The 18,795-nt window shown below is 35.4% G+C and overlaps 1 protein-coding gene across 2 annotated transcripts in view; it reads right to left on the reverse strand.

Annotated features, from left to right (window-relative positions):
• Window positions 1-5,153, reverse strand: part of LOC149848533 (uncharacterized) — a 43,355-nt gene extending 38,202 nt beyond the window's left edge. The window contains exons 1-4 of one of the 2 annotated variants that reach the window (XM_089995956.1): window positions 4,889-5,153; window positions 3,752-4,311; window positions 3,255-3,528; window positions 1,048-1,325 (exon numbers count right to left, since the gene is read on the reverse strand). In XM_089995956.1, the coding sequence (XP_089852082.1) occupies window positions 1,048-1,325; window positions 3,255-3,528; window positions 3,752-4,164 (965 nt within the window). In that variant the 5' untranslated portion in view covers window positions 4,165-4,311; window positions 4,889-5,153. Of the gene's footprint in view, window positions 1-1,047; window positions 1,326-3,248; window positions 3,529-3,751; window positions 4,312-4,888 lie in introns of those variants that run through there. The other variant, XM_089995946.1, reaches the window with a different exon arrangement.
• Window positions 5,154-18,795: the final 13,642 nt, after the last annotated feature.

An 18,795-nucleotide genomic window follows, 5' to 3' on the forward strand; every position in this document is an offset into this window, starting at 1 on the left:
TGTTTTGCATGATCGATTTGCTAGAAAATCACACTTGGATCATGTTTTTTTGAGGAAAAATGATTTTTGAAGCATTGAATATTTTTTAAAATTGCAGACCATTGATTTTTTAATCTTATAAAAACCTAACTTGGTGTTGGAATTGGACGATCCAAAAGTCAATTCCCACAAAATCAAGCATGTAGATCACATCTGTATGGTCAGATTTTAGAAAAAATAGAAACAATCTTTCCAAAGCTCGGTAGGCACAAAAAGCGTCAGGCACCTACCCATCACTATATATATATATATATATAGAGAGAGAGAGAGAGTACAAATGTCATATACCAATACATTTTAACATCATCAATGACGAATTCCCCACTCTGGTTAAATATGCCAGAAATTTCTAATAAGAAGGACAAACAAATTCTTTCTTCCAAAAGAGTAGTAGATCGTCACCATCTAACCATCACTCCAAATTGGACTGAGATAACTTGTCAATCTTAGCATCATAACAATGTAGTAAGCCATATTGCATAAAGCAACACAATAACGAGGTAAAGCATAACACTTGCAATGACTAGGATTTTTCTTGATATGTTCCAAAATCTTCAGTTCATAAGCTTTGTAGTCCAAGAAGGAAGCAAATTCAGTTTCACACTCTGATATCTGTTTCACTCACCATATCTGATGGACTGGTATGCTATTTCTCAAGTTTACCATCCTGAAATCAGTTATTATAGCCGAAAGGTTTTTTCATGCTTAACATGCCTGCCAAAAATCTATAGGAAAGAAAAAAAAAAAGAGGAAATTTCATATATAATAAAAACAGCAGACTACCAACCAAGACCACTGACGATAAGTGATAAACAAAAGAATGAAAGAAATACTACACAAATGCATAATAACTCATCAAGTTATCATGGATACAATAGGAAGGACTAGGAGCTATAAAATGATGGGATTAAAAATTTAAAACTGCTAAAATTTAAACAAACTTGCAAAAGACATTTTCCAGTTTAATAATGCATGTTCTAATAATGATGGCAACTTGGCAAGTATTACCTGAAACCATGGCCATCAACTGATCGTGACCGATTTTCATTGTTAAGTCTTTGTTGCATACTACGTTTATGATCATGATCGCCATCTAAAGTCCTATTAACTGAAGGGCCCACAGAACGCTTCCTTTTCATCTTCTTTTCCCAACCATCACCACCGGGTGCCAAACCCCGAGCTTTTTCTTCAGCTTGAATTGGCGCTCCATTTGTAGTCCTCAAAAGCTCTCCATCTTTTTCAGAAAAACTGGGTGGCCGAGACAATGTACTGGTTCGCCCATCAGTCTGTCAAAAACCAGAGTGTAAAGAAGAGAGCAAGAAATATATACCTCAGCATAATACTTGGAAATACAGATAATGATGTACCATCTAGTAAATCCTATCAAGTTTGTGAAGGCCCTGTTGAGTGGACAAGATGAATGACATCATGATAGTCCTACTGCATTCACACAAGCAATTTTGATGTCGAAGTAGGTTTTATCAAGAATGGCAGAAGTCAAGGTGTAGATGGCACTGGTATGATGTGTTAAAAGAATACCTTTACAAGAAACAAACAGCTTGATCCAAAGCATCTTCACACTACAGGAAGCTAGAGAATACCATCTATGAGGCCTCATTTACATAGCGCAAGGTCCAGTAGTGGAACCAAGAGGGGGCTGGCAGGGGCCCAGCCCAACAAAAGGATTTCGCAAAAAGAAGAAAAGATAATTTCCTCGAAGGGAGGGTGACACCTGCTTTTGTTGTTTCCAACTTTCCAGGCTTCAGTTTTGACATTTTCTTCATGTTTTTTTTTTGTAAAATTACATTCAAGTGGTTCTCTTGAGATACATTCACTGCTGAACTCTTTTTTTAGAATATTCACATAATAGACTTTGGCTGTTAACCGTTTCTGTCTGTTTGTAGCTTGGTATATCTGATTATGCCTCACTTCTAGCTTGCATCTAGAGCTGCAAACAGGTTGAATGCAGGCTGGATCATGGTACTTTTTCAATCCAAATTTACAACAGGACAAGATTCAGATATAGATCCAAACTGAATCTGATGAAATAGAGTTGAATCTAGATTCAAATTTTGCACAAGAATATTATATCATACTAGAGACATGGGTTTCATATGTAAAAAGTACAAATGTATATCATTTATCCTGAATTGGAACATGTATCTATTGATCCAAATCAAAAAAAGAAAAAGAAAAAAGCTTACAAACGACTAAATCTGACCCAAACAAATACACATTTGGATCTTATTTTAAAATCCAAATCCAAGAACAAGATACTAGATTTGGGTTGCAGGTCTGACCAAACACAATCCATTTGCAAACATAGGTATCTCCAAGAAATTAATGATTGGTTTTCAACCAACTTTAAGTAATCATATTAGCAATTCTGCAGAAAAGCTAGTGTTTAAAATATTTACAGGTTTTGACTGATTGGATAGCCCTAGTACTTAGGGCTATGGCCTTCTTCCTTGGAAACTCAAATAAATGATCTCCGTTAAATAATTTAAATATATAAAGAGCTCAGGTTAGGAAAGGCTATATATGTCATAATTTGTTCTCTTTCTTGGGTTGTATCAAAGTTGATTCTAATTCAATGAATTTGGTGAACAGGTTGATTAGCATACTAATGCCTACAGTCTTTTTTATGCAATTTGTTTATTTCCTTTTATAATATATGTATATATATATATGTATATATATATAACTTATATATTTTTAAATATAGCCAGCCCCTCCTATATAAATTTTCAAGTTTTGCCCCTATTTAATACTTTTTCATTAGATAGTATTTGACTATCTAGTACACTAGATTGTGCATGTGTGCATGCATGTCTCTGAGAGAGAGAGAGAGAGAGAGAGAGTTATAACTTTCTGTGATGAGAAGCCAAGAAAAGAAATGCTGCCAAAATGGTAAAGATGAATAGAAATCAAGCAACACAACTAAACCAAAACAACATAACTAGAGTTTTGCAGAGAAGGTTGCAATTAGAACCCCTAACATCATAAGCACACAAGGATAAAGCAAAAGGGAATGTGCAGATTCCAAGAGATACACAAACCGGAACTGAACATGATCACAGATACTCGAAAACAGTGAGCAGAAAATAGACAGAAAGTGACCAAAAACATCAAACATGGATGAATGAGGTCAAGAAAAGCAAAGAGAAAGAGATCTATTGAAACCACAACGAACATAAAAGAACACAAACCCATACATCCACCATTGATGTGCGAATGCGCCTATTAGGAATCATATTCTTAGCCCTATCATCAGATCGTGGAGATATAAGGTCCATAGTGCTTAATGATTGATGAGGTTGTGGCCCTAGCTTCATCAAGTTTGTTCCTGAAGTAGCGCGATCTCCAGAGAGCAAACAACTAGACCTTTCATTCAGTAATCCCTCACTCCGTGGCCGCTTCCGAGACAAAAGAGCATGTCGATATTTATCAAACTTTGCTATGGATTCATTCAGTAATTTTGTTCTATCCCTGGTCAATGAGATAAGTTAGAAATACACACAGTTCAGAAACCTAATATTCTTAAAATAACCAAACAAGTGAAATAAGTTGGCCCAAAAAAAAAACTGCATCTATATTTGTTCTTTTATTTCTTCCTTCCTTTTTCCCATTTCCTTTTAGTGAGTTTAGGGTGCTGATATACAATAATTATCTTATCAGAAAGACATATTAACCAGGAAGGGGAAGTAAATACTTTGCTCGCATGGAGCTTTCGACAACACTAGACTTGAAACGCTTCAAGTCCTCCAACATCAGGAGAGGAAGAGGCTTTGCCCCAAAAAAGCCATTTTCTATCATCATGCTCGATGAAATACCCAATGCTTTCTTCAACTCCCCCAGCCGCGTAAACTTCTGTTCACCCATGGAAATTGAATCAAGGTTCAAACACTGGGTCATTGGTGGCATATCTGCATACGGGGATACATCTCCCCTCAATGTCGTGGAACCAGAGCTCATCATGCGATTGTCACTGCCCTCGCGGAAGCTGCTTGACCTGTCCAAAGACCCGGCTGCAAATGATCCACGCTGCCCATTGGAGTAGCTCGTAGTAAGAGTTGAGCCTTCCGGACTGCCAGAAGCTGGATCAAATCGACCACCAGATGCCATTAATGCTACTTCTCAGTGCTTCCCCACCGCATATCGTATCAAACATGGCCTGAATTCCTTGAACTGCATAACCGACTACTAAATTTCAGACCAAGTCACTATGATCAACTATGAACCACAGTCAGGACCCACATTGCAATACGCCACCTATAAGAATGGCAATACATACAATCAAAACATTTTCTCAGATCAAAACAACACATCACTGACACCATTAATCCCAATCTACATAACACAATTACATCACTAATTCAAGCACCCAGTTAGTTACAATGCATAAAACCTTTAAAATATCAACTTAACGCAAAAATTAACTCCTGAAAGTAATCGATATCTATCAGAACAAGTTCGCACCAAATAATGCAAGGAAAAACCCCTAATTAAAGAATACAAATTTCCACCCGAAATTTAACGATTAGGCAACCAAACGAACTAAAAACAGCATGGAACTCCAATTATACTTCGAAAAGCAATGAAACAAGCAGAAACTGCTTGAATTTGGAGTAACCATTCACCAGTAGGATATCTCAAATGAGGTAGGGTGAAACAAGCGATTCGATACTTTAACACAGTCTATCGACAAAAGCAGATAACAACTAAACAGAAAAACAATCAATCAACTAATCAAGCAGTAGCGCAAACAAACTCGAGTAACTTTGAGTACGATACCGTAAAAAACCGACAAGGCAACCGAGAATTCTGAAAACGGAGCAATCAAACTCACCAAGAAGCGACTCCGGAGAGCTCCAAGAAAGCCCTCACCAGGCGGGAAGCGAGTTTTAGGGTTTCAGGGAGAGGGGAACCGATCGGATCATGAAACCCTAGGTGAGACGGGAAAGAAGGAGAGGGAGAAGACGAGGAAGAGATCGAAGGGAGGGAGTCCGGCCAAGAGCACCGGAATCCGCCGCGATCGGGAGGAACGGATGGCGAGGAATTATCGGAGGAGGGACAGGAAGGGACTGAGATCGCCGGATATTCAGTGGCTGCGCGGGCGCGCACGATTGGTGCCGCCTTATATAGACGGAAGAGCCCGACAGCGTCCGCCAAAAAACGCTGCGATATTTTCGAACATATCGCGAATCTGTCATCCTCCTCAACTAACCGTCCAAAATATCTCCATATTTCAAACTACACGATACTTTCAATCTTCTCAAATGTCTCGATTTCATCTTGTTCTCATCTGGTACTTTTTTATTGGCTATAACTACTCATCCAATTGTATTTTGATTTTTTCTTTTCTTTTCCCCTTTTTTAAGCAGTTTGGATACATTTTAAACTAGTTTTAATTAATTTATTCTAACGACATTTTCCCGATAAAATTGTGCCAAGTATGCACATATGCAATTTCACCCTTAATTTGGTCCGTTGTTTTACCGTTATAAACTTTTGGCTTATCCCTGTTTCTCTTCATATATTCTCGATCGCCGGGGAGATCGGGGTTTACTTCCTTGGGATTGGGGCCCACCTTCTTCTCTTCTCTTACATAACCGAGTGGGTTCGGGCCCATGTCCACGCAAGAGTATCATGGGAATTTAGGGTTTTTATTTTTGTACCTTGGAATGGATCATTTTATTATTTCGGGTCTTACCCGACTAGACCCTAAACTGACCCCTTAGTATCAGGGTCTGAACCCACTAAAATAGGTTCGGTTATCTAATCATCGGGGGAACCTATGTCATAAATATTGCTGATATCAAGAAAACGGCGATATTTTCAGCTGGTATAATATGAACAAAAAAAGGAATTGCAATATATCATCTATTTTTAACTTGAACTATAAAACCACTTTAGCCTGTCATATTTTATATTGGATGTATGTTTGTTAAAGTCCACGAGTACAATTGACATAGGATATCACAGCTGCAGGTGTGTTTCGACTCAATCTGACGCTGCAGATGCATTCAACATGGTTCATTTGTCGATAATCGGCCTTTGGATCGTGTTAAAGTCCACGAGTACAAATGAAAACATATTTCTTTTATAATCATGAAAATTTGGTGTTTTCAACCAATGTTGTTGCCGATTCACCTGTCATTTCAATGCTTGTTTTTTAATGGATTTTTAATATTTTGTAAGAGGTTGAAAAAATGTTTAATACTTTCTAGTTTTTTTTGTTAAATGACATGTGTGATGTGTCATCTGATGGCAAAATGTTGATTACAAACAATTTAATTCAACTCTATTCTTATGTTTTTTTAAGAAACTGATTCACCTAGATAACGGCATTGCTTTCAACTGTCAAGTTTTAAATCCTTAGAAAACCCTTGCATATATGATGAAATTCAGTTATTCAAATAATGATATCCACAAAATATATCTAGTAGATCCACTTCTAAAGGGAAAGATTTACTCATCAAACAATTAAGTAAAACAGTAATAAGTTACCAATAACTTTGAAGAGAATGACCACGGTTTATAATTAATGAAGCAAAACTTCTAAGTTCACCTTGTCAACCGAAGTCAAAGATAAACGAAAACCTAATCATTCACCATGATTGAAAGAAAAAAGTGAGGTTTACTTCATCCAAGTCAAAGCAGCTCAAAGTAAAGTTGACTTAATTGCAACTAAGTATTTTTATGGCTTATTCTTAAGAAAGTTAAAAGAGAGTTGTGCATATTTATAGGATTGGTAAACTAAGGTAAACGGATTTGGCATTTTTGCAATGCCTTGTGATTCTTGAATCTTGTAATTGTAAATAAAAAATACAATACTTTCTTAGTGATAGTAAAGCATGAAAAAGTACGATTGTGAATTGTAGTTGCTTTAGTTTTTGCTTATTTTTTCTTTGAATCTTGTCAAAGTTGGGGCATGTTTGTTTTGGTCACATATGAGAAAGTAGAAGTTTGATAAAGTAAAAATATGTGGTCAACCTTGTCATCTACTTTTACAAGTTTCAATGCAAAAAGAAGCATAAACAATGACAACTGACAATCACAGTCGCAACTTTTACTGTTTACATGTTCCTAATTTACAATCACATAAACAAAAAATCATAGGGCATTGCAATCACAACTTCTATTTTCTCGGCATCTATTTTCTCACTCGTGACAAAAAAGAACAAGCCCAAAGTGTTAACTTGTTGTATGTAGCCAAGCTTAGTCGAGTTCAAGCTCATAGCAAGTATAAATTAAACAAGCCGAGCTTGAACTAACTCGTATATAATATTATGTATATATTTCAAATATAGGAATGGGTTTTCTACAAAATTCAGGATTTACTACAAGAAAAATGCGGATTAGCGATGGACACTATCCGTCGCTAACGTGTTTAGCGATGGATTAACGCTGAAAATCGACTGTCGCATAATCCTGATCGCTAAAATGCGACTGAATTTATCTGTCGCCAATTCATCGCTAATTAACAATGGATTAGCGATAGATAATCCATGTCGCTAAACTGTCGCTAAATAAGGACTAATTTGGTTTTACAAAAGGAATGTATTTTGTCGCTAAAATTTAACGATGAATACATATATGTCACTAATGTATGTCGCCAATTTAGCGAGGGATTAGCGATAGATTAAATTATGTCGCAAACATCGACTGATTTAAATTGGTGATGGATATTAGCGATGGATAATATCCGTCGTAAATTTTAAAAAAAATGTTTTTTTTTTTAAATATGAATATCAAGAAAAAATTCTCGTTATACAATTTATATAACCTGTGTATAAAAAATAAAGTACACATAAAAAATACATATACAAAGCAGGTTAAACAAAGTTAACATAAGTTACAGTACAGTCCTTGCTAAGTTCTAATTAGTTACACATACGTGAAACAAATTAAACAGATGAATCTAATCCTCGCCAAGATTTGGGGCATCATCCTCTTCATTATCTTGATCTGCCCCTCCATCAGCTCCTCTACGCTAATCATCTCCAGCATCCTACAAAAGAACCAAAATGTTAGTATTGATAAACAAAATATGATGAAATAAATTATATGCAATGCACCTAGTGTAATGCAATCAAAGTAAATGGTTGAATGACACTTAGACTAGTAATAAAGTGAAGGACAATAATAGGATTCAAATATGTGTTCTAAGACTGACAAAATTTTTTATAGTGGTTCAATCATGCAGATATGTGTTCTAAGGTTGTCAAAAAAATGTTACAGTGATTTACACATGCATATAATATTTATAAGGTTGTCAAATAAATATGTTATGTATTACAATCATGCATATATGTGTTATAAGGTAGTCAAAAAACTTTCATAGTGATAAAATCATGCTTATGTGTGTTCTAAGGTTGTCAAAAAACTTTAATAGTGATTCAATTATGCATATATGTGTTTTAAGGCAGTACAAAAACTTCATAGTTATTCAATCATGCATATATGTGTTCTAAGGCAGTAAAACAATTTCATAGTGATAAAATCATGTTTATATGTGTTCTAAGGTTGTCAAAAAACTTTCATAGTGATTCAATCATGCATATATGTGTTCTAAGGTTGTCAAAAAACTTTCATATTGATTCAATCATGCATATTTGTGTTATAAGGCAGTCAAAAAACTTTCATATATGTCAATATCATGCTCATATGTGTTCTAAGGTTGTCAAAAAACTTTCATGGTGATTCAATCATGCTCATATGTATTCTAAGACAGTTAAAAAACTTTCATAGTTACTCAATCATGCATATATGTGTTTTAAGGTTGTCAAAAAACTTTTATATTGATTCAATCATGCATATATGTGTTATAAGGCAGTCAAAAAACTTTCATATATGCTAATATCATGCTCATATGTGTTCTAAAGTTGTCATAGTGATGAAACAATGCTTGTATGTGTTATAAGGTTGTCAAAAAACTTTCATAGTGACTCAATCATGCATATATGTGTTATAAGGCAGTCACGAAATTTTATAATGATGAAATCATGCTTATATGTGTTCAATCATGCACATACTAGCATGAAATCTAACGACATAAAATAAATTACATGAATCTTTATACCTGACGGGCATCGGAGCTCATGTTGAGTTCAGACGAAGTTTCTCTTTCCCAAAAAAAGTTTCACAACTCATTATAAACAAGGTTGCGAATGATTTTATGTAAAAAGTAACACATTTTGTCCTCAAGACGCTGACAAACACCAACTGAAGTCATAGCAGGGTCAATCAGACGGTAAAAGTTGATGCTGGCGGGAAAACTCTGAGAGCCCTGATTACAGAAGGCAACAACTGGTGTGGTGTTCATATTACTCCCAAACCCGAACACACGACCCTTTTTTAGTTCATTGGTTGTAGTCGCCCATGCTGCAGGATCAAAAGGCAGATGCTGAGTGGAGTCATCGTCATATCGCTCTATCATCTGCTGCTCATATAACTTCTATAAAGTAATGATTTTAATATAAATTAAGAATTAAGAATTACAATGTTTATGATAATGTAATTCATAGTAACTTGTATATTACAATGTTTATTAATATAATAAATAAATACCGATGTCGCTCTCGCCTTCTTTGATACAAACTTTGTCGTGCTCTTACGTTTATGTGTTTCAACAAACACATCCTTGTAAGGCACAATGCCTCCTTTTTATGTTTCCTGCAAGGTTAAATGATAAAAAAACTAATTAAAAAGTATGCAGAAATACTCATAAATTTGACAATATATATTAATGAGTTACAATTTTCTTCTGGTAGCTCCCAAAAGTCCTAAATTCACCTGTGTGTAGATGGGCATTGGGCATTTTTGCACAGTTTTGTGCAACATTTGCTGAACGGTTTTGAAATTCATTGCTCACCCACTTGTCGCACATTCTATCTCAATAATCTCTCCTTATAGTAGAAGGGTCATGACCCTTCTACTGTAGTGGATCATTTATCCCACCAACTGCTTTTATTGCTGCAATCTTCATATTATGCAACATGTCGGCAAATCGATTGGCAGCCACCTTCTACCACACTACCCTCATGTCCTTCTCCTTATTCGCAGACGCGGAACCTACAAATACTTTCAAAAAGTTAACACACATGACTATAAAAAAAAATATAAAACACATTAGTTATGATAAACGATTGTATACCATGGATAAGGATAATAATCTGTCCAACACCTCCTTCAGGTACTCTTTCCATTGAGTGACCGATCCTGAAAGATGCTGCAGTAGTGACTTCCTAATTTCTTGTTCTACTTCTTGTGGCTCGAACCTTGCGTTTCATATGAATTGATACACATTAACAATCGACTGTCGATATATACTATTTATAAGATAAGTATTGGATAAGTGACAATGAAATACTTATGGTCAACTATCGATATATACTATTTGAATGAGTCGTTGTGTGTCAGACTGAGAAGACCCTGCATCCGACGTTGTCTCGTGACGTGTATGAATAGATGGTGTAGGTTGGTCATGTGCAGACGAAACATCACCTATAGAAAATTGAGTTAGAAATTCACACAATGCATATTTAAACTAATCAAGTATACAATTAGTTAAATGATATACCTATCGAAGCAGCCCATGAAGATGAAGGTTGAGATTGGCTACCACTGGGTGCTCGACTACTGTGACCTCCACGAACCATATTATAACAAATAAAAATTTTATTTGGATGAGTTACACAACTCTATATATTTATGAATACATAATCAAATCGAAAATAACTTCATGCAATACATTCAAATCATTCAAATTATTCACATCAAATTATTGCAATACATTGCAAATCATTCAAATCATTAACATCAAACATTGCAATACATTCAAATCATAAAAATCATTCACATCAAACATTGCAATACATTCAAATCATTGCAATACATTTCAATAAATTCAAATCATTTAAATCACTCACATCAAACATAAGGTATGTATTACAAAATGTATTTCACTAGCTCGAGTATGCTTCCTCATCACTTGTTTGACTTCCATATTATTCTTCTTCCTCCTCCTCCTCTTCATCCTCTTCTTTTTCATTGGGCGCCTATCCACTTAGTATATCATTTGGATTATCATTTGTATCACATTCTTTCATACGTGTGTCATTGAACAATGGAGATATGATATGCAGACCATATTTGACATCGTAACCATAAGAGAAGTCATACATATCATCTGATTGATAGTAATCACCCTCTTCAACAATCTTGTCTTCCTGTAACTGATCATACTCGGGGTATAATTTACACTTCACCTTGCAAACCACCCACCATTCATTTCCAACTTCTTTGTATTCAGATATGAAGTATAGTAAACTTGTTGAGCTTGCAATGCTAATATGAATGGTTCATATGTTCCAAACCTTGATTTATGATTCACTTCCACAATGCCTGAGGCTTTGTCGACTCTTGTTGCTATGGGATCCAACCAATGACACTTGAATAAAGTTACCCTGTTATTTATGCCTAAATAAGTCAACTTCATTTTTTCTTCTATAACACTATAGTAGTCAAGTTCATTTTCACCATAACTGCTACCCTTGACACACACGCTACTATTTATCGTTGACTTGTTTACACTGTAGTCTTTTGTATGAAATCGATAACCATTTACAATGTATCTGTTCTAACATTACACAACTTTTGTCAGACTATTTTGTAAATCACATATTTCTTGGTCATTAATATCACCATGACGGACCTACAAGCATAAACAATGATTGTAAACACTATCAATTAAGTAACATATTATTGCTTGCACAGAAAGAATGCATGTCATCATCCTTACTAACTCTTTCAACCATGTCACAAACTTATTTTCACGTTCTTTTTGTAATTCTGAATCAGTGAGATTGGAAGGTTCTCTTCGCAACTCTAGATCAAATCGTCCGCACTTAACAAATAATTATATTACCGAACCATGTACGTAGAGAACTTAGTGTAACATATTATGTATACTTACTCGATGTAGGGGTCGATCTCTGAGCAATTAAAAAGGATATAGATTTGTGTTACATCTTGCTCTCGATCTTTCAAGAGTCTTGACTGACAACTGCTAAAAGCATTCTCAAGTGGTTTAAATATTGATAGTTTGTCAGCTATAATAACTTGTTCTCCATCATCATTACGAGGTGGGCAAGTGTAATGTGTTAGAATGTGAGGCTCAAAGTACATAGATGAAAATTTTAAAATCTCTTCTAAAGTGTACGCCTCACAAATTGAACCCTCCATTCTTGCTTTATTTCAAACCTTTTTTTGATGTCAAACATATATCTGTCAACAATATACATATCGTAATACAATAATTTTTCAATAGCATTAGAGAGAAAAATAAAAATAAAAAAATTACCTTTTCAATTGGGTACATTCACTGATATTGCACAGGACCACCAACCCTAAGTTCATATGGCAAGTGTATGATCACATATTCTATAACATCGGAAAATGCTTGAGGAAATATTTTCTCTAGCTGACAAATAGTAGTGACAACAGAATCCGCTAGATTCTTTACCTCAGTTACTACAACTTTCGATGCACACAATATTTTAAAAAATCGACTCAACTCAAATAATACCCCCATATAGGTTTGTCTAACATATCATGGAACGCTAGGGTAATCAACCGTTACATGATAACATGACAATCATGGCTCTTCAACCCATATAATTGTCCCTCATCTATCTTCACAACCCGAGCAATGTTACAGACATATCCATCTAGAAATCTCAACTGTCTCAACCACTGGCATACCTGTTTTACTTGATCTGGTCCAAGCACGTACCTTGCCTTTGGTTTCAGTTCTTTGCCATTATACTCTTTGAGTTCCAATTCTGGTCTTTTATATATTACTTTTAAATCTATACGGGCCTTCAGATTATCCTTTGTTTCCCCTTTAACATTCATTACCATATTGAACACAATCTCAAATATATCACATCCAAATTATGTTGTATCAATAAGGTCGACAAATATGGTAGTTCTCAAGCGATACCTTATTGTTAACTATCCTACATTACATTCATTTACGGTTTACAACCATTTTATCCTATGATGGTACAGATATTATCCTAACAAGTTAAAAGAGAATCATAAGAATGCTATGATGAAGAAAATATCTAATTTATCATGCATTCATGGTGAATGTAATGATTTGATATATATCACACACACACACAATATATATATATATATATAGCCAGAAAAATGACGAGAGCGAAAGAGAGCGGAGCGGAGGTGAGAGGCGGACTAAGTCCAAGGGGGAGGTCGATGGGCGGTGAGCGACGGGTGACGGACGATGGGCGATGGGCGAGGGATGAAACAAAAAGAAAAAGAAAGGGGCTCACATTAGGGTTTTACAGGAGAAATTAGTGACAAAAAATCCTCTCGCGAATCTGTCGCTAATTAGTGACAGAAACTTTCTACCGCTGATTTGTTGCTAAGTTGGGATAAAATTGTTTTGTTGCGACGCAATGAAATTGTTTTCATTGCTAATTTCGCAAATAATTTGAATGTTATCGATGAATATTTTTCTCTAGCTAATCCGTCGTAAATTTGTGATGGAAAAAATCTGACTTAAATTTCCATCGCTAATTAGAGTTTTTCTTGTAGTGATTGATCTTTGGGGATGTGACATACTCATCTCCGAGATAAGTGGTATGCAATATGGGTAAATCCTAAATTACCTTCTTTCAATTAATAAAGACCTTAGTTTGACCCAATTATAGGATCTATCTTACCTAAGTGGATTAATTTTGAATTGCCTAACATCCCAAGTGGATAAGATGTTGTCACTTGTGTTGGGCAGCTCTTGAAGATCTTATACTGCACTCACTGTGTACACAGGCACAACTCAAATATGCGCACACAGGCACTAAACACATAAGGAAAGTGCGAGTTAGCGCACGCAGGCACTGAGCGTAACTTGTGCATGCATGCATTGGCTGTGACTAGCGCATGTAGGCGCTTGCTCTGTGTTGCGTGCGTAGGCACAAAATTGATACTTTGCGCACATAGGCACTCTAAGAGAGAGGCGATGCTCACATGCGTTGCATGATATTGCGCATGCAGGCGCCAGACAAGGCAAGGTGCAGACAAGCACATGACGAAGATGCGCGCACAGCCTGCGATTCAGCTAAACTATCACACACACATATATATATGTACTCAACTGTGTGATGCAGGTTCTTTAGAAATCGGGAAGTTGATCATCATCTTTGCAGCTATACCGCGTCGCCCATAACATCTGTCACAGGAAGACTTGCAGTATTTTCTAATTCAAACAATAATGCAGTAATAAGAGAAATCTGCCAATGTACTTAGCTAAGGCCAAATCGTCAGTGCAGTGAACAAGCACTCAACAACACTGGAGGCACGCGAAGGATGATCCAATCTTCAGATGAATGATACGTCGTCAGGTCTGCACTAGCATCTGACGAGTAAGTAGTGAAGTTGCAAGACGTTCTGATCCTCCCTGCATATTCAAACTGTGTAAACTACAGATAGAATGATACAGTTACAGAAAGGCGACACTTAGTAAATGCACTCAGCTGAATAATATTGAACGACGATCTAGAGCTCAGATGTAGCTCTTAGTCTCGTCGGAAGCAAGTCGACAATCGGGCGACTGTAGACCGAATTCTGTAGAAGCTTCAATAAGATGTCGATGAATCTTCAAGGAATTGATCCAGCTCCTTTGTGAAGATGAAAGAATAAGAGATGAAAGTGAAATCTCCTTAAGAAATTCGAGAATTCGTTAAGAAGTTGATTTTTTTTCAAGAGGCCAATCTCCTGAAGTAGGAGCCCAAAAGCAAATTCTATTTCATTCAAAGTTTTCAGATTATATAATGATCAAAGTTACAAATCTCTCCCTTATTATAACGTTGACTTCATGAAGTGGCGCCAAGCTCGGGCAGCCCATGCTTTAAATCCCATGGAACTTTTTCTGATACTGACACACATGTGCAACACGTGCATTACCTGACCGGCCAACTGCATCGCTTGTGCACCCATGCTGCCCGTGCAACGGTTGTTTTGCCTTGCGTTGATGCAGTCTTTGTTGCTGGTGTGTGGTCATGCACACCAACTAGTGTCACCTACCACTATAAGAAAAATGTGTATTAGCGACAGGCGCTATCTGTCACAAAATTCATCCCTAATGTGTTAAGCGATGGATAGCGTCTGTCACATAATCCTAGTCGCTAAATTATGACAGAATTTATCTGTCGCTACTTAGCGACGACTTAGCCGTAGCTTATATCTGTCGCTAATTAGCGACAACGTAGCGATGAATTATATCTGGATATAAATCGTCGCTAGATTCTGGTCGACAATTTAGCGATGTATTAGCAACATATTAAAGTCCACAACCCATCAACTGAGTTTAATTGATGATGGATTAGCGACGAAAATATCTGTCGCTAATTTAAAAAAAATCAAGTTTTTTTTTAAAATATGAAACTCGAGAAAAATTTCTCGTTATACAATTCATATAACTTGCTTATAAAAAATAAAGTACACACAAAAAATACATATACAGATATAACAAAATTAACACAAGTTCTAAGTTAAACAACCAAATACAGTCTTTGCCAAGTTATAATTAGTTACAAGTATGACAAACAAATTAAATACATGAATCTAATCGTCGTCAAGATTTGAGGCATCATCCTCTTCATTTTCTCGATCTACCCCTCTCTCCATACCTCCATCAGCTCCTTTACGCTGATCATCTCCAACATCATGCAAGAGAACTAAAATGTTAGTAATTATAAACAAAATATAAACAAAATGCTCATGTGTGTTATAAAGCAGTCAAAAAACTTTATATATGATTCAATCATGCTCATATGTGTTGTAAGGCAGTTAAAAAACTTGCATATTGATTCGATCATGCTCATATGTGTTCTAAGACAGTTACAAAACTTGCATATTGATTCAATCATGCTCATATGTGTTTTAAGGCAGTAAAAAAACTTGCATATTGATTCAATCATGTTCATATGTGTTCTAAGGCAGTTAAAAAACTTTATATGTGATTCAATCATGTTCATATGTGTTCTAAGGCAGTTAAAAAACTTTCATATTGATTCAATCATGCTCATATGTATTCTAAGGCAGTCAACAAACTTACATATTGATTCAATCATGCTCATATGTGTTATAAGGCAGTCAAAAAACTTGCATATTGATTCAATCATGCTCATATGTGTTCTAAGGCAGTTAAAAAACTTTATGTGCGATTCAATCATGCTCATATATGTTCTAAGGCAGTTAAAAAACTTGCATATTGATTCAATCATGCTCATATGTGTTCTAAGGCAGTTAAAAAACTTTATATGTGATTCAATCATGCTCATATGTGTTCTAAGGTAGTCAAAAAACTTGCATATTGATTCAATCATGCTCATAGTGCATGTTAAAAAATAAAAAAATCATAGCAACAAATAATAAAGAGAAATAGTGCACGTGAAAAATAAAATTATGAAACATTTAGAGGTGTAATATTAATTGGACATAACATACTTATGTGATTTGGCCACAATAAGATGTATCATGAGGAGGCCTAGAATTTTCTTTTTACTTTCTGCATATAGAGCATGTCATCATGGTTAAAGACCTAATGAAAAATGAAGAATTTATGAATTTTTATTGTTTACAAGAATAACATAAGAATGGACCATGATAAGGCTATACCATTAATTATCTACTGACCGTTTCAGTTTTAAATGGTACAGATAGATCTACCAACACATACCCATATAAAGGCCATTAAAACAAAAACAAAAATCAAGTGTACCTAGAAGGAATGGCTAAACAAGATATTAGAGTAGATTACATGTACAAGTCATCTACCAAACTCTGCATGGTTTTACAATAAGCAGGTGATGATGAAATAAAAAAGGTAGCACTGAAACATATCATTGACATTAAAGCAGTTTTCATGAAGAGAATGAATTGATTTAAAAAATGATGGCATCAGGGACCTCAAAGATATTTGGAAGCACGTAGTGGATCTCATGTAACTGGTGGGTCCATGTAACTCTATTACCTCTTGGCTATTAATACATTAATGAGCAAAAAAATAGTCACCCTCAGACACAAAATTGTCAAATAAAAGACCGACTTGCTTTATAGATGAATGCATTGCAAACTTTAAAAGACAACAAGACGCCCCTCATTTTAAAATATTTATTGAAGAACATTCCTTCCACAATCGTGTTATAGAGAATTGTTAAAAAATCACACTCGAACACAGGTTACTGCATCTTTAAATAAAAACAAGAAATTGTGCACATGTTCAAACAAAAGAGGGTGTGATGCCACTTCTTCGTAGCCATGATTCTGTTTCAAAGTTCACACCAACTCGTAGTAAATTTTCAAAACATCGATTCAGATGCAATCTTTCACATTACGCCTCAAAATTTTCAACTAGTATGGGATAACAAGTAAACCATAAAACCAAATTCATATAAAGCAAAACTCACTCAAATACAAGAGGTTAACCACATTGTCGAATCAATGCACCATTTTTTCTTCACCAGATTGCGCATTAACTCTTTCCAGATTTTCAGAAATCTAAAATCACTATAAAAAATAATAATAACCAAGTCCATAGTAGAAAAACTACATCTTACACTCGGCAAAAAACTGATTTCACCAAAATCACAATTTCAGCACATCCTTTTCTAAGCTAGTAAAAAACAAGCCTCAATTAGTAAAAAAACAAGCCTTAGCTAGTAAAAAAAATCAGAAATTATGAAACAAGAACACAAACTATATTTTCTTTTTTAGTCAAATTGCAAACGAAAAAAAACAATTATAGCATCAATAAATAAGGCAATAAACAGGAGATGATACAATTTCATTTTTCTGTTCCTTCTCAAGAATTTGAAGTAAAACTGAAACATCTTGAAGTTTGGTGCTCCAATATGTGTTTGTGACGCCCCAAACCCCGATTTTGGAAAAACCTTAGATTTTCTAGGATTTTTTTTTAAAGATGTTTTACTGTAAACAATAGAAAACAAGGTGTAAGAAGGTGGCAAAGCCGCGAGTCTGGACGACCACAGGAGAGTACAACTAAAGTAACTAACAGTGTAAATAAAAGTACAACCACAAATGTAAAGAGGGTATACAACCTGACAGTTTAAGGTTTACAAAATGAAATAGTACAAAATCTCCAAAAATAGGGAATATATCCCAACCAAAAACCAAAAATCATTAGGACAGGATCTGCAACTAAGTGTGGGTCCCCAAGCCTCCACCGTGTGTCGTCGCATCAGCACTGTACCTGCTTGTCACCTACATTCTCATAAAAGGAGGTCAGTCCTCTTGCGAGGTGGTGAAGAAACAACCACATTATATATATAACAATCTAACAGGAAGCAAAAACAAAAACTAACAAGTGTATGTGTCTGTGTCAGATAAGTGCGTACGTGACAAGCGAAACAAGTAACGTAATTGAAGTAACTGTAAAGCAAGTAACTCGGAGTAGTAACAGAACTGTAACAAGTATTGAACAAGTAAATAACTGAAGTAACAACTGAATAAGTGAAGTAACTGAAGTAACAACTGAACAAGTGAAGTAACTGAAGAAAAAACTACTGAACAAGTAAAATAGCAACTACAGTAAGTCAGTTGTGATTGGTTAGTCTTGAAGTTCTTCTTGTTACTCCTTCGGGTATGCGAAGAAACCTCGCATTATGTGAGACATGCACCCGACGTTTGTTATTCAAATTCTAG

This window comes from Nuphar pumila, chromosome 1 (genome assembly GCF_984573655.1).
Source record: "Nuphar pumila chromosome 1, dmNupPumi1.hap1.1, whole genome shotgun sequence".
Classification (NCBI taxonomy): Eukaryota; Viridiplantae; Streptophyta; class Magnoliopsida; order Nymphaeales; family Nymphaeaceae; genus Nuphar; species Nuphar pumila.